Source organism: Equus quagga, chromosome 2, assembly GCF_021613505.1.
Source record: "Equus quagga isolate Etosha38 chromosome 2, UCLA_HA_Equagga_1.0, whole genome shotgun sequence".
NCBI lineage: Eukaryota > Metazoa > Chordata > Mammalia > Perissodactyla > Equidae > Equus > Equus quagga.
The window spans coordinates 39,712,733-39,734,907 of NC_060268.1; the positions used below are offsets into that span (position 1 = coordinate 39,712,733).

At 42.0% G+C, this 22,175-nt stretch overlaps 1 protein-coding gene across 5 annotated transcripts in view; it reads left to right on the forward strand.

The window, feature by feature from the left end:
- The first annotated feature begins 7,234 nt into the window (after positions 1-7,234).
- Positions 7,235-22,175, forward strand: part of STARD9 (StAR related lipid transfer domain containing 9) — a 126,882-nt gene continuing 111,941 nt past the window's right edge. For 4 of the 5 annotated variants that reach the window (XR_006886907.1, XM_046649636.1, XM_046649653.1 and 1 more), the window contains exons 1-3: positions 7,235-7,350; positions 12,062-12,131; positions 14,156-14,272. Coding sequence is in view for 4 of the 5 variants with exons in the window: in XM_046649636.1 (XP_046505592.1) it covers positions 7,304-7,350; positions 12,062-12,131; positions 14,156-14,272 (234 nt within the window). In the remaining variant the exon portion in view is untranslated. The remainder of the gene's footprint in view (positions 7,351-12,061; positions 12,132-14,155; positions 14,273-22,175) is intronic. The other variant, XM_046649649.1, reaches the window with a different exon arrangement.

Genomic DNA, 22,175 nt, shown 5'->3' on the forward strand with positions numbered 1-22,175 from the left:
TTCTCTCATTCAGTAAGTTGCCTTTTCATTTTGTTGATGGTTTTCTTTGCTGTACAGAAGCTTTTGAAGTTAATGTAGCCCTACTTGTTTATTTTTGCTTTTGGTGTCAGATTTAAAAAATTATTGCCAAGACCTATGTTGAAGAGCTTACCACTTATGTTTTCTTCTAGGAGTTTTATGGTTTCAGGTCTTACATTCAAGTCTTTAATCCATGTTGAGTTAATTTTTGTGTATGCTGTAAGATAGTGGTCCTATTTCATTCTTTTCATATACCTGTCCAGTTTTCCCAACACCGTTTATTGAAGAGAACATCCTTTCCCCCTTGTGTATTCTTGGCTCCTTTGTCTTGTATTAATTGACCGTAAATGTGTGGGTTTATTTCTGGGCTGCCTATTCCGTTCCATTGATCTATGTGTCTGTTTTTATGCCAATATCATACTGCTTTGATTACTATAGCTTTGTAATATAGTTTGAAATCAGGGAGTGTGATGCCTCCAGCTTTGTTTCTCTTTCCCAAGTTTGCTTAGGCTATTCAGGGTCTTCTTTTTAGGATTGTTTGTTCTATTTCTGTGAAATATACCATTGGAACTTTGATAGGGATTGCATTAAATCTGTAGAAGGCTTTGGGTAGTCTGGATATTTTGACAATATTAATTCTTCCAATCCATGAGCACAGAATATCTTTCCATTTATTTGTGTTTTCTTCAATTTCTTTCATTAATGTCCTACAGTTTTCAGTGTATAGGTCTTTCACCTCCTTCGTTAAATTTATTCCTAGGCATTTTATTCTTTTTATGCAATTGTAAATGGGATAATGGGATTGTTTTCTTATTTCTCTTTCTGCTTGTTCATTATTAGTGTATAGAAATGCAACAGATTTTTGTATATTGATTTTTTATCCTGCTAGTTTACTCATTTCTTTTATTCTAACAGTTTTTGGGTGGAGTCTTTAGGGTTTTCCATATATAATATGTCATCTGCAAATAGTGACAATTTTACTTCTTCTTTTACAATTTGGATGCCTTTTATTTCTTTTTCTTGCCTAATTGTTCTGTCTAGGACTTCCAATACTATGTTGAATAAAAGTGGCAAGAGTGGGCATCCTTGACTTGTTCCTGATCCTAGAGGAAAAGCTCCAGCTTTACACCATTGAATTTGTTAGCTGTGGGCTTGGCATATATGGCCTTTATTATGTTGAGGTACTTTCTCTCTATACTCACTTTGTTGAGAGTTTTTATCATAAATAGATGTTGAATTTTGTCAAGTGCTTTTTGTGCATCTATTGAGATGATCATGTGATGTTTATCCTTCATTTTGTTAATGTGGTGTACCACCCTGACTGATTTGCAGATGTTGAACCATCCTTGCATCCCTGAAATGAATTCCACTTGATCATGGTGTGTGATCCTTTAATGTATTGTTGAATTCAGTTTGCTAATATTCTTTTTTTTTTTTTTTTTTTTTTAAAGATTTTATTTTTTCCTTTTTCTCCCCAAAGCCCCCCGGTACATAGTTGTGTATTCTTCGTTGTGGGTTCCTCTAGTTGTGGCATGTGGGACGCTGCCTCAGCGTGGTCTGACGAGCAGTGCCATGTCCGCGCCCAGGATTCGAACCGACGAAACACTGGGCCGCCTGCAGCGGAGCGCGCGAACTTAACCACTCGGCCACGGGGCCAGCCCCAGTTTGCTAATATTCTGTTGAGGATATTTGCATCTATGCTCATCAGGTATATTGGCCTATAATTTTCTTTTCTAGTGGTGTCCTTGTCTGGTTTTGGTATCAAGATAATGCTGGCCTCATAAAATGAGTTTGGAAGTGTTTCTTCCTCTTATATTTTTTGGAAGAACTCAAGAAGGATTGGTATTAATTCTTCTTTGAATGTTTGATAGAATTCACTGTGAAGCTGTCTGGTCCTGGACTTTCGTTTGTTGGGATGTTTTTGATTATTGACTCAATCTCCTTACTAGTGGTCAGATTTTCTATTTCTTCATGATTCATCTTGGTAGGTTGTATGTTTCTAGGAATTTATCCATTTCTTCTAGGTTGTCCAATTTTTTGGCATATAATTGTTCATAGTATTCTCTGTGATTCTTTGTATTTCTGTGGTATCAGTTGTAATTTCTCCTCTTTCATTTCTGATTTTATTTATTTGAGTCCTCTCTCTTTGGTGAGTCTGCCTAAAGGTTTGTCAATTTTGTTTATCTTTTCAAAGACCCACCTCTTAGTTTCTTTGATCTTTTCTATTGTCTTTTTAGTCTCTATTTCATTTATTTCAACTCTGATCTTTGTTATTTCTTTCCTTCTCATAACTTTGGGCTTCATTTGTTCTTCTTTTTCTAGTTCCTTGAGGAGGAAAGTTAGGTTGCTTATTTGAGATTTTCTTTGTTTCTTAAGGTAGGCATTTATTGCTATGAACTTCCCTCTTACAACTGCTTTTGCTGTATCCCATAAATTTTGGTATGTTGTATTTCCATTTTTGTTTGTCTCAAGGTATTTTTTTATTTCTTCTTTGACTCATTGGTTGTTCAGTAGCGTATTTTTTAAACTCCACATATTTGTGAATTTTCCAGTTTTATTCTTGTATTGATTTCTAGTTTCATACCATTGTGGTTGGAAAAGATGCTAACCAAAAGAAATCCAAATGGGATTTTCACTTTTATGAAAAGGGTCATTACTCTAGTAATGTACGTCCTCTGTAAAATCAAAGAAGTGTAGTGTGAACTTTTGGAAGGTAGGGGATAATCTTCAAGTTATACCATTTTGGCTTGTCAAAGGTTTCATAGGAGCACTCTACTTTCAGATAGCATGGGAAACCTATAAAATGTTACATGTCAATTATATGTCAATTAAAAAGAATTTTAAGTTTAAAAATAATAAATAAATAAATAAATAAATAATAGAGATATAAAAGGAATGAGAAAGCCTTGAAGAAATGGATGATATCACATTTGGAGTGGGAAATGTTCAAGATGAACCTGGAACTTCTTGTCATGTCAGAAATAAAGGAAGCTATCGAAGACTACTGGAGTTGATTCAAAAGTCAATGAGGTTCCCCTTGGCCAAAGTTGGGGTGATTTGGCTCTCAAGAATAGTAACTACACTAGACTGAAGTTATCAAATATGCTTAAATCCATGAGTTTATAATAATATTAAAAACAGAACAACAACTCATTAACCACCTTTGAAAAGTGCTACGGAACCGATTTAGTTTGAAAACTGGTAATTGAAATAATCAAGCATTTGTCCTGCCTTTGCTATACGAAATTTACCTCATGGTAACCAAATAGTTGATGAAGAAAAGTTGCTCTTTATAGAAGTATTTCAACTCATAAATGAAGAATGATAAAATCAGAGTATCATCACTTTGCAACCCTGTGATATTGTGATTTATAAGAAGAAATAAGTTTGGTCTTCATTCCATTTCTGGAACAGGGCTCCTAAAACTCTCAGGATTTCCTAAGTGATGAGACTCTTAAAGGTGTTGCTTGTTATATCAATGAGGTGACTTTTTGACCCCACCTAGGAATGGGGGCTAGTTGCCAGGAGAACCAAGCATGTAATTAGAGAATTTAATTACCTCTGACCTCTGAGAGGAGGGGCTGGAGGTTGAATCAATCTCCACTAGCCAATGATTTAATCAATCATGCCTATGTAAGGATGCCTTCATTAAACCCCAAAAGGACTGTGTTCAGAGAGCTTCCAGATTGGATAAGCAGAACAGTTCAACGTGCCACCATACTGGGCCTCAAACTCCACAAGAACAGAAGGTCCTTTGTTCAGGACCTCAGTTTACATATCTCTTCATCTGGCTATTGATTCATATCCTTTGTAACAAACCAGTAATCTAGCGAGTAAATAGGTTTCGTGAGTTTTATGAGCTGCTCTAGCAAATTAGTTGAACCCAAGGAGGGGGTCATGGAAGCCTCTGATTTATAGCCAATAGGTCAGAAGTACAGGTAACAACCTGGACTTTCAACTGGCATCTGAAATCTGCTCTAGAAAATTAATCGAACCCAAGGATGGGGTCACTGGAACCTCCAATCTGTAGCTGGTGTGTCAGAAGCACAGGTAACAACCTGGAAGAAGTGGAAGGCGGTCTTGTGGGACTGAGCCCTTAACCTGTGGAATCTGATGCTATCTCTGGGTAGATAGTGTTAGAATTGAATCGAATAGTAAGACACTCAACTGGTGTTGGAGAATTGCTTGGTGGTGTGGGCCCCCTGCACTGGAAATTGGGTCCAGAACCTTTAAACTACTAATGAATTGATGACCGAATGAACTCAGGATGATCATTAGAGGTTGCAAATAGCACAAAAAGAAAGACAGATGCTGATTGACTTGATCAAGGGTCTAGGTTGAACTACCAACTTACAGAGGATACCAAATACAAAGGAAAGAAAAACATTAAAATATCACCACAGGGATCAATGTGCAAAATATAGTCTGTGGGAAATTTACAGGAAAATGGCCTGATTTCTTTAACGAATAAGTGAGGGGGGAAAAAAGAGGGACAAGGAAGCTACTGAATAAAAGATTAAAAGACATATCAACCAAACTTTATTTGGATCCTGATTCAAACAAAGAAACTATTGAAAAAAATTATGAGACAATCAGAGAAATTTGAACTCTGAATATTTGATGGCATTAAGGAAATAATGTCTTTGGTTGTGATAATGGTATTATGTCATGTTAAAAAAAGGAGTCCTTGTATTTTAAAGACGTGAAATATTTGAGAGAAATAATTTTAAAAATACAGAATACTGTTATGCCAGTTTCTCCAAGCTAAATATAGAAATATATTAATATAGCAATACTTTCCCCCAAGCTTTATTGAGATATAATAAACATATAACATTGTCTAGGTTTAAGGTATACAAAATTATTTCATATATGTATATATTGCAAAATGATCACCACAATAAGATTGGTTAATAGATCCTTCACCTCACGTAATTACCATTTTTTGTTGTGGTGGTGAGAACATTTAAGATTTATTCTCTCAGCAACTTTCAGGTATATAATACAGTATTGTTAACTATAGTCACCATACTATACCTTAGATACCCAGAACATATTTATCATATATGTGGAAATTTGTATCTGTAAACCAACATATCCTCATTTCCCCTAGCCCCAGCCCTGGAAACCATCAATCTGCTCTCTGTTTCTAAGAGTTTGGCTTTTTTAGATTCCACATATAAGTGAGATCATACAGGATTTGTCTTTCTCTATCTGAGTGATTTCACTTAGCATAATGCCCATCCATGTTGTCACAAAAGGCAGGATTTCCCTCTTTTTATGGCTGAATAGTATTCCATTTTATGTATATCACATTTTCTTTATCCATTCTTCCTTTGGTGGACATTTAGGTTGTTTCCATGTCTTGGCTAATTGTGAATAGCGCTGCAATGAACATGGGGGTGCAGATATATTTTCAACATAGTGATTTCATTTCCTTCAGATATATACCCAGAAGAGGGATTGATGGATCATAAGGTAGTACTATTTTTAATTTTTTGAGGAATTTCCATACTGTTTTCCCTAATACAGTGATTATTTTCACTGCAAACACAGTGAGTAGAGAAGCCATTCAGAAGACTAGGGTTCCAGGTGAATCTGAACTGTAAACCAGTTGTCCCACTGTAAGGAAGCATACTTTCAAATAGATGAGAGAGAAGAGACTGGACAGGTAAAGCGCTATTGGAACACACCTAACACACAAATCAAAGGCACCACCATGTCTCTCTTACCACCACTGGAGCACTCAAATAGCCTCCTGACTAGTCTCTCTTGAGATTCCATCTTTACCCTCTCCTCAGACTAGTCTCAAAACAGCAGCCAGAATTATCCTTTAATAATATAAATCATACAATTTTACTTTTTCCTTAAACCTTTCCAATGGTTTTCCACCTCCCCTAGAATAAAATCCAAAGGCTGTACCATGGCCTGATGCTGCCCTGTGACTCTCCGCCTCTGTCACTCCATTCCACTCCCACTGTCTTTCTTGCTGTTCCTCCAACATTCCAGGCTATCTCCAACTTCAGGCCCTTTCCATTGGTCTGTTCCCTGTGTCTGGAATTGTTCTTCTTCCGGATAACAGCATGATTCTCCTTTTACATCCTTCAGATTTTTCTCAAGTGTCACATTCTCAGCGAGGCCTCCTCTGGCCATATAATCTAAAATTTCAACACCCTCTCTGCTCACTTTCTATCCCCTTTCCTGCCTTATTTTTTTCTCCTTAGCTGACCTGATATACATTTTACTTAAGTTGTTTTACTTATGGTGAGTTTCTCTCATCAGGCTGCATGAGGTCAGAGGGTTGCCTGTTTTTTTCACTGCTATGTCTCGTGCTTAGAACAAAACCTGTCATAATAGGTATTTACTTAGGAAATAAATATTTGTTAAATAAATGATTACTGCCTGGCCCCCTCCCTCACTTTCTCCAAATCTAGTCAAGTGTCACCTTATCAGTGAGGCCTTTCCTGAAGATCCTATATAAAATAGCACCTTTCCTTAAACATAAACACACACACACAGACCATTACCATAACTCCTTAGCCTGCTTTTTCTTTAAATTGCACTTAGCACCATTTGACATATTAGATATTTATGTATTTATTGTCTCTTTTCCCTTCCCTGTAGATTCTAATTTCCACATAGGCAGAGACTGCATCCTCAACGCGTTAGGACGCACTTGACACTACGCACTCAGTTATTTCCTGGATAAATTAATAAACCAGTTCTGACCATAGCGTTCCCTCCGCGACCACAAACGCTGCCAGGGGTGGCCACGAAGTACCAGCGCGACGGAGAGAAGCTCGCCCGTGAGACTCTAAACTCCACACTCCAAACGCCTCTGCAAAGAGAAACACTGCTCCTTGCTAGGAACTCAAAAACGTCGGTGTTCCCCATTTCATTTCTACTCCTAAAATTTAGCCACAGAATTGACAGCTCAAGCCAACGCAGTGAATAAAAGTATTTAGCAAACCGCTTTGTAAACTGTCGGGCGTTAACCAAAACTTCGCGCTTTCACTTGACTTGACATAGGACAGTGGGCCTGTACGGAACAAAAGCTGGTTCTTAGTAGACGGGGCGGGGCCTGCTCTCTCCCGCCCACGGGGCTCAGGATTGGCCGAGGCTCTTCGGGCCCCGCCCCGGCCGGCCTGCGGCGCGCGCTTGGGCGGGCCCGTCCTGGGAGGCGCGTGGGGCGGGCGGGGCCGCCTTGGGCTCCGGCTGGGTTTGGGGCTTGGGCCGGGGATGCTGCGGCTGGGCGGACCTGTTGGGCTTGGGCGGTGGAGGAGGGATGGCGAACGTGCGGGTGGCCGTGAGGGTCCGGCCCCTCAGCAAGAGGTGAGTGTGGGCGGGAGGGGGCGCCTGAGGCGTCAAATGAACTGAGAGGACGGCGAGGTCCCTGCTCCCCACCAAGTGATTGTGGCGCGGAGAAGTCAGACACAAAGTGGCCCAGGGGCCAGCGTCCGGAAACTGTGAGGGCCTGGCGGGACGAGACTCCCGGGCGGGATTTCGCGTCGTGCCCTGGGGGATAGCGGCTCCTGCATGGCCTCAGGGGTGGGACTGTCCTGTGTCGGTGTCCCTGGAGTCCTGCCAGCAGGGGTTTTGAGGGACCGCGGCTCCAGCCTTGATGCACGGGTTGGGCCTTCCTCACTGGGTACGTTCAGAAGGACTAGGAAAGTCTCTCCGCGCCGGGAGAGGAACCGGCAGTCCCCTCTCTCCTGGGTGGCTCTGGACTACCTGCGAGGACTGAGAGTTGTGCGTGTTTCTGGGCGCACGTGGGTTTCTCTGCGAAGATGTGGAGAGAGGCAGATTGTGACTTGAGAGGGAAATTGAGGCCCGGAGACATCGTGGTTTCATCCTGTGCTCGGCAGCTGAAATGTGAAGTAGGGGAAGTTATTCTAACCCCTTCCCTCGGCGTCGTCAGACCCATTTCCTTCTCGGTGAATCGGATCCTGCCCCTCTCCGCTCTGGAGGCATCCAGCGTCCACCCACATAATTTCTTCCCCTTTTCACTGATAGGTTTGGAAAGTCAGGAAAGGCTTCACAGAAGGGTTCGTGTTTGAACTTTTTTCCAAAGTGCGATTAGAGTTTGCGGACAGGTGGAGAAGGTGTAAAGAGCACTCTATGTAGTAAGAACGCTGAGAAAAAAGGACTCAGGCTGTGAGGAAACAGAAAAGTTTTGGTTGTTTGGAGAGAGGGTATGTGGAGGGAGGTGAGTGATGGGAGATAAAGCTGGCAGAGTGTGGTTTGGGACCAGGAGGCACATATTGGAGTTATTTGGGAGGTTTAAAAATTTCCAGGACATAAATTGGCTTGCAAATTGGGCAGAAGGGCCAAAAAAGGCATTGTCTCCTGTAATAAAATTTGGTACTAGCAGGGCTTTTGTTTGTCCTGAAATGGAGTCATATTGAAAAGTTATGCAAATGACAGTAATTAGGAAAGAAATGAGATGGGGGAAAGAAACAAGAAAAACAGAGAAGTAGGAAAATGGTAAAAGAGGGACCAGGAAGAAAGAAGGAAAGCAGCTCCTGCTTGAACTGCTATGTTTAGATGGGTAAATAGCTTATGACATCTGGCTTCTGCATTACTGGATGTGGTGGGTCAGAGTTAAGGGGTTTTCACAGGCACAGCTGCTATTCTGGAGGTAGCTTCTGGCACATCCTCTTTTTGCAGAACTGTTCTCTGGATAACAACATTGACCACTCCTAACAGTAACTTCTCAGTTCCTTGGGAACTTGGGATTTATAATAGCATGGATTCAATTAAGAAAATGCTGTTGAAATTGAGTTATATGCAGCCACAGTAGAGAATAACATATCAAACAAAAGTGAGAAGGACCCAAAAGCTTATTTACTTTGAGCTCAGGTTAAGACCCTTGAGCAGCAAGTGGTAGAACCAACACTGCAGATATCCAGGAGTGAGCAGATTATAGCAGGCTGAAGATTCAGGAGCACAGATTCGGCAGCAAATATGGATAAACCCAGCGTGACCCCAGCTAAGAAGTTGAGAGCACTCCCCTCTTCTCACAGAATCCTGCAGAGATGTAGCTATGCTCCAGGGTTTAACTTCCACCATCTTCGCTGAGGCTCATCTGAATGTAGGGAATCCGCTGATTATGTGGATTGTTCCAACTCTCAAATAAGTTGTTGGCATAGACTTATTAACAAAGTCATTGAATTTCATCTTGCACTTGGGAAGAAATCTTAGAGATCATCTGGCCTAAGCTTCCATTTTTTGTTTTTCCAGATGAGAAAATGGTCTTGTAAAGTTAGGTAGAGCCAAGATTTGATTCCCCAGACCAAGCTGCTCCTTCCTGAGACTACAGCAAAGTTTCACTTCTTTCTCAATCAAATGCCTGTTTGCTCAGTAGGACTAGAACTGATTCTCAGTAAAATGATAATATGGGAAATGGTTTTGATGCCCTCCCCTCTACCTCACAGTTGTTTCCCATAATCAGAAAGTCCGTATCTCATTATGAGATGCTGCCCCTTGTCTGTCCAAAATCATTCATCATTGAGAGAACATGTTCTCTTCTGCCAATACTGTAGACTGTGGAATGCTCCCCACTTCCCTGTCAAAAGTTACTTTTCGGGGGGCCGGCCCCATGGCAGAGTGGTTAAGTTCGTGAGCTCCACTTTGGTGGCCCAGGGTTTTGATGGTTTGAATCCTGGGCGTGGACATGGCACCGCTCATCAGGCCATGCTGAGGTGGCGTCCCACGTGCTGCATCTGGAAGGACCCACAACTAAAAATACACAGCTATGTACCAGGGGGCTTTGGGGAGAAAAAGGAAAAGTAAAATCCTTGGGGAAAAAAAGTTACTTTTCATACACTATATTCCCTTTCTGTGCTTTTTTTTAAAAATCTATAAAATAACTTGAGTGGTTTTTTATGAAGATTAGTGAAAGACTCCATTAAAAATACTTAGAGCCTGATTCTTTTTAAGTGTTCAATAAAGTGTTAGCTATGTAATTTTTAACAATCATTTTTATTCCTCCCTATATTTGACTGTTTTTTTAAAGTTTTACAAATGAATAGATAGCAAGTGGTAATGGCTTGGTTATTTTCCCCTCTAGGACAGTGGTTCTTAAATTATAGTATGCATAAAATTCACCTGTGGAGCTTGTTGTACGGCAACTTGTTAACAGGAATTTGAATTAACTAGCCCCACTGTCTCCCATAATTCTGATGTAGGTAGCCTGTGGGCCACGCTTTGAGAAACACTGTCCCAGGAGTAAATGTGTGACTGAGGGCTTATCCCTGTGCAAAACCTTTAACCGTAAGGACCAAATGCCTTTTGGTAGAATTCAGGACCCAGAGGCCAGTGGTTGTAGCACCACTCTGCCGTGTGTAAGGCTCCTCCTCAGTAGAAGACGGTAGACTTACATTAAGCTCTGTGTGGCCAGCTCTCCAGTGGAGGGTTTTTTTGCCCTCATTTTGTTTTAGAATATTTTGGAACCATCAATGGCAGTGATCTAAGCAGGGGAGGAGCAGCATTTCACCCTCTTATCATGTCATATCTTTCTATAAGTGGTCAAGTTCAGAATGCTATTTTTTGGTTGCTTTGAGCCGAAGAGTCCTAGATGAATCCTCAAGAATGGGCAAACTTCAAAAAATTAGATAATAGATTTGGAAAAGTTATTGCATGATTTTTTTTCTTATTGTCCAAATTTACTATAATCTATGTATTACTTTTATAGTGGGTGGAGGGATAATAAAACCTACATTAAAATGCAGAAAAGAAAAAAAAATGTTATCTTGTAAAATGTTAACACCAAAGATGAAAGATTTTCCTTATGAGAGCTGAGGGCAGGTGCAGTTTTATGATCCTGGGGGCCTAAGAGTAAGTACTATCTAGTATGAAATTTGAAAGAACCTCAGGGCCTGGAGGAAATTTAAGTAATAGAAATGTCATTACCTGAGAGAGGGAAATTTCCTATTCAGGGCTTGATCCCAGACTCATTGACAGGTTTAAAAAATAATCTTAACTCTAAAGACCCCTGTCTCACCAAGTGCCCCCCCCTCCCGCCCTAATCCTCAAGGTCACATCCTAGGAACCCTGAGAAAGGATAAAAATGAGACCTAAACGTATTTTCTCAACTTTCAGGTGCCAGGCTAGGAGTAATTTAATCGATAACTCATTGTAGTGGAGAAAGTGCTAATGAATTTAATTCTCATCTGTTAACATTCTAGCCTTGAGCACTTTAGCTAAAGCTCTTTATGTTATGAAAAAGGATTTCACATCTAGAATGGGGTATATTCCATTCATTTTGGGCTTCAGGTATCTGGGTCCCTTGGATTAAGCCTTTAAAGTGAATTTGGGGGTTTGGTTAGTTGTTAGCAATGTTACTACATAACTCCAATATAGGAAGATTCATAAGGATCTTGGTTCTCATCCCAATTTAGGAAGATATAAAGAAGGATTTGGGAAATCTGTTCTTAGGATCTCAACAGAGAGGACTCCAAAACCCTTTTCATTACTGTTTGTGCTCAAAATCTCGGAAAAAATGAGAGGTGATGCCATATTGTGTGCTGAGCCAAGGATGCTCTCCAGGATTTCCAAGCCTGCTTTCTAAAGTATAGTTAAGAGCCCAGGCTTTGTGGTCAGACGAATCTAGATTTAAATCCCAGCTCTGTCACTGTGAGCTGTGTGACCTTGGACAAGTTACATAATTTCTCTCAGCTTTAGCCTTCCATCTGTAAAAATGAAGATATGTTAGGAAGCTATATCAGGAGGCGTTAGGAGGATTGCATAAGATGAAGAACAATATGTTCTGTACCTAACGCAGTGCCCAGCACATAGAGGGTGCTCAATAATGGTAACTATTAGCTGTTTCAGAGCCAAATTCTAACGATCCAGAGAAGCGTGTTAGCTAGGGGGCTGCTTGATTTGGTGCTTCGAGCTATTTGTGGAAACAGGCCCCAGTTATGGAGAGAGGGATAGGGAAACATTTTATCCCAATAGTACTGGTCTCAGCTTCTCTTTTCTTGATTAAGAAAAAAGAAAAAAGCAACGTTTCTTCTCATATGGGTTTGGGTCTTATTTCTAGGGAGACCAAAGAAGGGGGAAGAATTATTGTGGAAATTGATGGCAAAGTGGCAAAAATCAGGAATTTAAAGGTAAGCCGGAAATTGTTTTCCTTTTTCTTTTCACTGAGAAGCTAGTATTATTACGGGGGCTTCTGGGGTGCAAGTGGGTATGTGAATGTGTTTCGAGTGGAGTAGTGGCAGAGGGAAGGGCATATAAGGGGAATTGTGGGGAGAGCTTTGACCACCCACAAAGAAAATATAAAAATAAAGCAGGAAAGAATCACAGGGGTTGTGGCTGCTGCAGCCCAAGTTTTATCAAATAGGGTGCAGCTGTTTTGGAAACTGGTCAGTTAACTTCTTTGAAAGGAAACACAAGGGATGTTATGTGGACCACGGCCAGCTTAAATCATACTGGGTACAATCCATGGGTAAATTTAACTCATCTGACCAACCAGTTAGGCTTTGTCCCAAGCCTCTCATTTGATATCACTTCATGTAGAAGTATTACTAAGGATTTTAATATGCATCTGCTAATGCAGGATTCCTTTTGGCCATAATGAGGTCCAAATAAGAGCCTTTAGACCCCAGAAGGGAGTCAGTCACTAACCTGAGTCTTGCTACAAATTCTCTTTCACAGATCTGACTGACCTTTGAGTCACAATTGCACAAATACTAGGAACTTCCTCCCCCACCCCCACCCCCTCCTAGGACTAATTTCCTCCATCCCACTTCCCCGTTTACCAGGCCAGTGGAAGTGGAAGGGATTCTTTCTTTTTGGGCCTTGGGGAGTTGAGAGAGACAGGGAAGCTGGCCATGGGACTGCTGCCATCGTCAGCTTGCAGGTGGTATTCAGCATTCCTGAGAGCTGAGGAAGCCAACTTGCAAGAGTGAGGGTTATCTGGACCCCAGGCCTCCCAGCCATGCCCACTCCCGTGTTGCTCCTGTGATGTAATCTGTTTCCTTTTGTCAATAGCTCTCTACTAAAAGAGAACGAGACCTGCTGGACTTTCAGCAGGAGCTCCCCGGGACAAAAGACCTTTTATTCTCTGTTGTCTCTTATTTATATCTCTGTTGCCTAATCACTTCAGCTGCTTTGTTCTGAGAGCTCATATTTTTGGTTCTTAAGAATGAATCCTGGCCAAGATCAAACTTGAATCTGCCCCCTGCACACCTCCCTAGTTGCTTCCTTCCCTGAGGTCAGTTATCCACTAAGAATCTCTTAGTCATTCTGAAGGACTCTTTCTACTGTAGTTTATGGTGGCTAGTGGTAGGAGTTGTCTCTCGCTGTCCAGAGTCTAAATTTTAAATGGTAAGAGAAGACATTTCTGGGAGTAATGCCATCTCCCCAGTACCTGGAGGTTAGTGCAGTTCTGAGCTCTGGCTTTACCGTCATCTGCCTTGGGCAGTTGGATTGGTCCTAGCTCTTCTGTCCAGTGTGCTTCCTAATTCACTGAGGGTGATTACCCAGGGACCTCTGTGAAAGCCTTTGCTTGATAGAGCCTGTCAGGCCCAGGGACTGAACTACTCATACACTCCCAGTAACCTGTACAGAAATACTTAGCAGAAGAATGATAGTGATAAGTAGATGCCCAGAGAGGGAAGGACTTTCTCTCCCAAGCTGTTCTCATATGGTTGGTTCATACATAGGCAGATATATGGTAGTATGACAGACAGACAAATTTAATTCTCTGGCACTTTATTTGTACTTAATGAGATGGGGACAAAGGTTACTTTTTTTTTTAAGGGTTTTATTTATTTTTTATTTTCCTTCTCTCCAAAGCCCCCCAGTACATAGTTGTATATTTTAGTTGTGGGTCCTTCTAGTTGTGGCACGTGGGATGCCACCTCAGCATGGCCTGATGAGTGGTGCTAGGTCCGTGCCCAGCATCCAAACTGGTGAAACACTGGGCCACTAAAGCAGAGCGTGTGAACTTAACCACTTGGCCAGAAGGCTGGCCCCCTAAGGTTACTTTTCGTCTTTTTCAAGTAGATATCATAAAGATTCTCATGACCAGTCCAAGTCTCTCTAGCTACAGCAGAGAGGAATCAAGTGCCACTGGCCAGATTCTGATATAATAGAGAAGAAAGACACTGGATCCTGTGTTTGATTTTAGGTTGACAGTCGACCAGATGGCTTTGGTGACTCCCGGGAGAAGGTCGTGGCATTCGGCTTTGATTACTGCTACTGGTCAGTCAACCCAGAGGATCCCCAGTATGCTTCTCAGGATGTGGTAATGTCATTTTTCCTTCACTCTCCTCAGTTCTTCATATGTGGATCATTATTGGGAAATTAACATGCAACCTGGGCCCTGGCTATTTCTTAAGATAGTTTGGTCAGAAACTAATGATGTTTTGATCTGAGAAGAGGTGGTAAGAAATATCAGTTGCAGAAAGAGCAAAGGACATGGGAAAAGACTTCTTGCTCAGGGCATGGAAGTTGGCTAGTGTCCGTTTAGGCTTGATTCAGGTGGGTACAAGTTAGTTTGGGTAGTGTTCTGCTCCTGTGGTAGGTGGATGGGCTCACCTCAAACTTGGCCTTATGTTGTATACAGCAGAAGGGCCCAGGAATCCTAGAGGCTAGTATCTTCTTTGAGCCTTAGACTTGTGCTTGTGCTTCTAGGCTGAGTGTAAAAGGGCTAGACACCTCGTCTGCCAGCCTGCAAAGATGTAAGAGGTAAATTCTATTGATCTGCTGAGAATTGATCTTCTGTTGATCTAAGAGGATCAGCCAAGCCTTTGACAACTAACGCAGTTGGTCACCTTTCCTGTGTCTGGTGGTTTTGCTTAACTCTCTCACAAGTTTCTGAGGCAGCAGATCTGGCCAGGTGGGTCTAGAGGACTTCTGTCTGTTTCTGTGAAGCAGCAGCATTGTCCTGGTCTGAGCACTGTCGAAGGTCATGCATTTAGTCCCATCATGGCCAGCAAGCCTTGGCTCATTCGGTTCTATGGCCACAGACATTAGCCCTCGCTCTAGCCGCTACCAGAGTATTCTCTGTGAATGTCCATCCCTAAAATTAGAAAAATCATTTATTTGACATTTCATGGGCCAGTGTCATCATACTTACATATGAAAGAAAACACTACAGGAATATGTGCTTAGGGAATACCATTGGAAATGGAAATATTTGGGAGGGGGGCAACCCTGGACAGGCATTGCCTATCAGTCTATATACATTTGTTTAAAATGCCAAACTATTTTTTGCTAAGTATTTTAGTCTTTTGTGAAACTTGTTTTAATTATGTCAAAGGAACAACATTATTGTTTGGTGACTTAGGGGACAGTACTGATCTTCTGCCGATGCAGAATTCTGAAGATGATCAGATAGTTCTAAACCCTGGAAGTGTAATTCTCCCATTCTTCCCTTCTGAGGGGAACATGTGGAAACAAGACCCTAGACTACTGGGCCCCTTCTGTTGTAATATGAGCCCCCCACTTTGGTAGTCACAATGTGTTCGCTGGAAATGCTCAGCAGAAAAGGGCAGTGTGGACGTTACCTGGCCCCTACCAAGTCTTCTCGGTCATTTGGAATAGGAGGGCCCTGGCAGGTCTAGGCTTGCCTCGTGGTCCTTGATTTTTATCCCAGCTTTCAAGCATGTATGAGGTATCAGGTTACTGGTCTTTGTAACTGTTCTACTGAGATCCTCCAAGAAGAGCCAGGAAAGGAGCTGACTTTCAAATAAGAGGATGGGACTCCTACAGCAGTTCACAGTTGTGACACTATTTGTGGAGTAGAAGACAGTGGTCCATTAGCAGAAAGTGTGAGCATTCTGATGGTTATTTCAGTCCTCGCTGGCCGTAGCATACTTAGGGCTGTTCTGTGCATAAGAAAAATTCACTATTTTGTGTAACATTTGATAGATCAGTAATCGGGGAGGTATGCATATGTGTGTAAACAAAACAAAATGACATATCTGTATCTATCTATATGTATTGACAAGCTTGAATATGATTTTGGTGTGAGGCTCACATTTTACATTTATGTAGCTTAAGCATATAAAAATAATCTAGTGAGGGCCGCCCCGGTGGCCTAGTGGTTCAGTGAGGCTCACATTTTACATTTATGTCGCTTAAGCATATAAAAATAATCTAGTGAGGGCTGGCCCCAGTGGCCTAGTGGTTCAGTTTAGCACACTCCGCTTTGGCGGCCCAGGTTCAGTTCCCAGGCCTGGATCTACACCGCTCTCTTAGTAGCCATGCTGTGCTGGTGACCCACATATTAAAAAAAAAATAGAGGAAGATTGGCATGGATGTTAGCTCAGGGAAAATCTTCCTCAGCAAAAACAATAAAAAATAAAAATAAATCTAGGGTCCCACCTGGTGGCGCAGCAGTTAAGTTCGCGCCCTCTGCTTTGGCGGCCTGTGGTTCACCTGTTTGGATCTTGGGCACAGATCTATGCACTGTTAATCAAGCCATGCTGTGGTAGGTGTCCTACATATAAAATAGAGGAAGAGGGGCACAGATGTTACCTCAGAGCCAGTCTTCCTCGGCAAAAAGAGGAGGTTTGGCAGTAGATGTTAACTCAGGGGTAATCTTCCTCAAAAAAAAAAATAAATAAAATAAAATAAATAAAAATAAAAATAATCTAGTGAAAGCCCAGAAGTCCATAGAGGAGGGGAATTCATAAATATGATTCTTATTTTTTTGCCTGATTTGAAGTTCAGTGGAAAGATCAAATGGGATTTGGACAGGAAGCCTGTGCAGAGAGATAAAACCAACATCTCCTGACGTTTATTCTGGCTTGTTTATTAGTTGTCTGAGGCCCTCATCAGTCCCAAGGGGAGGCAGGGTAGGAGGGAGAAGGAAAAGAGCCTCTGCCACAGACTGGAGTAGGGCCAGAGATCCCAGAATGGTGCCAAGACTGATAATCCACATGATTCAGTCAGAGACTCATCGCTTTAACACAGAAATTGGAGCCTAAACTTAACCCTAATCACTATGGCTCTGAGGTCACCAGCAGTAGGAGAGGCAGATTGTCATAAAATCATAGGACTTGGGGTGGAAAAGAATTTAGATGTCATCCAGTTCATCTTCTCCCAAAGTACAGCAATCCTCTGTACAGCATTTGTGATCATATCTTGGGAGGTGGGGGGAGAGGGGTCAGTATTATTGAAGGATAATTTAGATACAGTAAAACTCACCTTTTTAGTGTACAGCTCTATGAGTTTATGCTACAATCAGTGTATAAAACAGTGCATCATCCCCCAAACTCCTTCATGTTCCTTAGTAATCAAACTGTTCTCCTTCCTCCTGGCCACTACTGATCTGTTTTCTGTCCCTACAGTTTTGTCTGCTCCAGAATGTCATATAAATGTAATAAAACAGTATGTAGCCTTTTGGGTCTGGCTCCTTTCACTTAGCGTGATGTATTTGAGATTCATCTCTTCTGTTGTGTGTATCATATCTCATTTCAACATTGATTCAGACTTACTATTTTTTTTTCTGAGGAAGATTAGCCCTGAACTAACTGCTGCCAATCCACCTCTTTTTGCCAAGGAAGACTGGCCCTGAGCTCACATCCATGCCCACCTTCCTCTACTTTATATGTGGGACGCCTACCCCAGCATGGCTTGCCAAGCGATGCCATGTCCGCACCCGGGATCCGTACCGGCAAACCCCAGGACTGCCGAAGCAGAACGTGCGAACTTAACTGCTGCGCCACCGGGCCAGCTCCACTTCAGACTTATTTAAATCATCTTCTTGCCCAAAGGAATCTCATGAATTGGAAGCACTGATTCTAATTGCAAAGAGTGAGGGACCAAGTCCCTGGAGGACTGTGCCTCTTTCATCCCTGAGTCTCTTCCTGTTGTGAAGGAAGGACTATTATCACCCTCAGAAGTATGGCACTGATTTCAGAATACCCAAATATCTGAGGGAAAATTTCCCCCCACTGGCCTCAGGGGGATTTTGAGCAACATCATAAGTTATTGCTTGACAGATGTTGACAAGAATGTCACCAATTTGGTGTTGGTGCTGCCTCATCCTAGTTTCTGAGAATATTAGAGTTCAAAGGGAACTTAGCCGTCATCTAGGCCAGCGTTTCTCAACCTCAGCACTATTGATATTTTGGCCAGATAATTCTTTGTTGTGGGGGGGTCTTTCCTACACATTGTAGGTGTTTAGCAGCATCCCTGACCTCTCCCTACTCGATGCCAGTAGCAAGCCCAATTGTGACAATCAAAAATGTTTCCAGACGCTGCCCACTAATCTACGCCAACCCCCTCATGTTCCAGATACAGCTGTATGACTTATATGGGGTTAAACAGGCAGTTAATGCCCCGGCAGGGCTGGGCCCGTGCTTCCTGTGCTGGTCTTTTCATTGCATTGCACCGTTCTACCTCCCTCTTCTTATGTTTATTTTACAGCCTCAAAAGATAGGTTCAAGATTAAATTCGTTAGTGCTTTAGCACTTCCTAGTCCTCAGTGCTGACACACTTGAGTAAATAGATCAGGTGTCAACAAACATGGGCCTCCATGTCAGCTACTGCAAGTGCTACTGAGAGGCAGCTTTATTTGTTAAATATCTATAGATTCTAAATGTTTATCATTTCATTGGATTGTCTCCCCAAATCTAGTAAATCTGTTATTTACTCCATTTCCTTATCCATAGATAAGGAAACTGAGGCACAGAAAGTTTACAAGACTTGCTCAGATCACTTAGCCAGTGAGTGGTGCAGCAGAGATTCAAATCCAAGACTGCCCAACTCTAGATTGTATGCCCTTTCCACCAGGCCTCACTGACTGTTGAAGTTAAAAAATTCCCATTTAGGGGCCAGCTCCATGGTTAAGTTTGCATGCTCTGCTTTGGCGGCCCAGGGTTTCGCCGTTTCAGATCCTGGGTGTGGATCTAGCACCACTCATCAAGCCATACTGAGGCAGCGTCCCACATAGCAGAACTAGAAGGACCTACAACTAGAATATACAACCATGTAGTGGGGGGCTTTGGGGAGAAGAAGAAGAAGAAAAAAAGATTTGTAATAGATGTTAGCTCAGGTGCCAATCTTTAAAAAAAAAAAGAAATTCCCATTTAGTCTACTAGTGACCTGGTCATCTCTTTATATGCATTATCTGATTTAATCCCTTCAACAACCTAAAAGGTAGAAGATGTTACTCTTCTTTTATGGTTGAGGAAATTTAGGCTTAGAGAGGTTACATGATCTGCCCAAGTCACACACTAAGAAATGCGTCTTAGATTTGAACACAGGATCATCTGAATGCAAAGTTTATATTCTTCACTACACTATAGTATAAAAAGGGATAAAAAAAAAAAGAAAGAGGGATATAGGAAAAGAAAGAGATGGAGAACAGGGGAAGAGGACGGAGAATGGACTTGCAGCCAAGGCTTTTCTTCAACATTGACCTATATTTTATCTGGCTTGAATCTATATTAAAGTTACTACTTCTCCTCTGAAGCTAGAGCTGGATTTGAATTCAAGCACAGCCGCTTATTAGCTGTCTTACTTTGGATAAGTTACTGAACCTCTCTGAGTCCTGGTTTCTTCCACTGGAGTTATTGTGAGGAGGAAATGAAATAATTATGTAAAGGGCCCAGCCCAGGGCTTGGCAACTAGGAGTTGAATAAGTGAGGTCATGAGTGCTGTGCCTTGGGTCCTGGTTGTGATTACCACTATCACAGCGCAAGAGGCGTGAGGCCCATGCTTCTAAGAGCTGTACTGGATTTGAAAATCTCTTCTTTGAATCTGGTTATGATCCCTTATCAGATCAGCATGCTCCACTTGGAAAATTCACTGCCCTCCCTTCCTCCTGGTCAGGACCATCTGTTGGAGCGGGAGTCCTCTGCTCAAGCGTATTGTGTTTGGGTGATTGTGTGTTTGTAAAACTTTCCATGAGGATCATTAGCTCAGCTTTACCCACCAAGGACTATAAGTGGCTGTCAAAACAAGTGCAGACTGAGTCAACAGCAAGCACATCCAGGAACAAAAAGCTGCCCAGCCCTTTGTGGAAAGCAATTGCTCCTATTCTCCTGGGAATCTTTCTTTTGAAATGGTCTGTTATTTGGCTGAAACACTTGTAGCTTTTCCAGATGAAAAATCATGTGAGTGAGCAGGAGATTTCCTCCCCACAACCACCAAATCCAAAACTGAAATTATAGCAGCAATGTGGTTGTGCTTGTTGTTGTTTTAATATTTGTTTAGTCTTCACAATACACTGAACACCAAACAATACAGAGTACATCCATTGCCTACCCTCGAAGAGCCCTCAGAGAAAGGGAGAGAGTGTGTGCGTGTGTTATACGTTCTTTGGTTAGTATTTTCTCCAGTTCTGGACTTCAGCTTGAGGATGTCAAGAACTTGGAGAAGCTTCAGAGGAAAACTGTATACCCAAAAATGATTAAAGGGCTGACTGCAGGAACCAAGAGGAGAGCCACTATCAGTATGGTACACCTTGTATGCATTCTGCATGGGAGTATTTAGTGAATGAATGTTGATGCAGAGACAGGAAGATAAAGAGGTGATGATAATGCTCTGCAAGTACAGAACATGATGATTTTAACAGTTTATGGAGCATTAGAACCAGCTGGTCTTCATTGCCATTAGGATAAAGTATACGACTTCAAATTAAATTGCAGAGGATTGTATGTATAGTCGTGCACTGCCTAAGGACATTTTGGTCAACGATGGACTCCATATACGACGGTGGTCCCATAAGATTAGTACCATGTAGCCTAAGTGGGTAGTAGGCTGTACAATCTAAGTTTGTCTAAGTGCACTCTATGATGTTTGCACGATGACGAAATCACCTAATGACACATTTCTCAGAATGTATCCCCATTGTCAAGCAATGCATGACTACAATTAGGACCTGAAGAGTAACTTGTGCAGAATTTTTGAATCCTGATATATGGTAGCTAAATAGTTTGACTTTAGAATTCCAGAATGCTGATTTAGAAGAAATACTAGAGACCATTCAAGGTACTGATTTGATTTGATTTATTTCTTTTTCTTCTTTCTTTCTTTTTTTTTTTTTTGAGGAAGGTTAGCCCTGAGCTAACTACTGCCAATCCTCCTCTTTTTGCTGAGGAAGACTGGCCCTGAGCTAACATCCGTGCCCATCTTCCTCTGCTTTATATGTGGGACGCCTACCACAGCATGGCTTGCCAAGCGGTGCCACGTCTGCACCTGGGATCCGAACTGGCAAACCCTGGGCGACTGAAGCGGAATGTGTGAACTTAACCGTGTGCCACTGGGCTGGCCCCAAAGACACTGATTTTAAAGATTAAGGCCTGGAGAGACAAAAATAACAATTTTTTTTTTTCTTTTTTGGCCAGTCCAGAATTGTGCTTAATGTTGCAGAGAAATGCCTGTTGTTTATTCTAGTGACAGGGGCCAGGAACTGCAACTAAGGGGTTCCTGCATGGCAGGAAATGCGCTATTTAGTAGAATCCCAAGGAAAGATCTTTAGACCAGACCTATCCCTGGCTCCGTACTGAGTTGAGATGAAGAAATTGCACTGTTGCTGTCTGGTAGTATGGGGAGTACTGAGTGCCTGTCATCGTGGGCTCCCTAATGTGACCAGGCTGCAATTAGATATGGCTGCCACAGAAGCAGCATTTCTGTCTGGGAACCCCAACCCATTATAAGATGAAGACGAATGATCTGTTACCTCCTGCTTCAGAAAGTAAGCAGGGTGAGGTGGAGAGGAGGAGTATGACCCTCACTTCTTCTATGCCTCGCTTATTTTGTATCTCCTGAAATTGGAGTGTGAATGAAGGCTTTGAGGAAAGAGTAAAGAAGGTGGAAAAGGGACTGAGACTGAGGAGGGACCTTAGAGGAGCAAGAGGAGGGAGAAACATGAAGAAGAAACCAAGGGGAGAAGGAATTTGAGAGTTCACAGAGGGGGCTGCTGTTAGGATTATATCACTTTTTACAGTAGATATTATCATCTCCATTTTAGGAATAGGAACAGGCTCAGATAGGTTAGTAGCTTGCTTTAAGGTTACACAACCAAGTGATGGGAGCAGCAGTCAAACCTTTGGACTTGTGACTCCAAAGTCCTGGCTCTCAAACACTGCACCATATACGGCTCTGTTTATTTCTGTATTTCTTCTGCTTCACGTCTTAAATGATCGATTAATGGTTGTTGGATTAATTATTCAATTTATGGTTCAATGAAT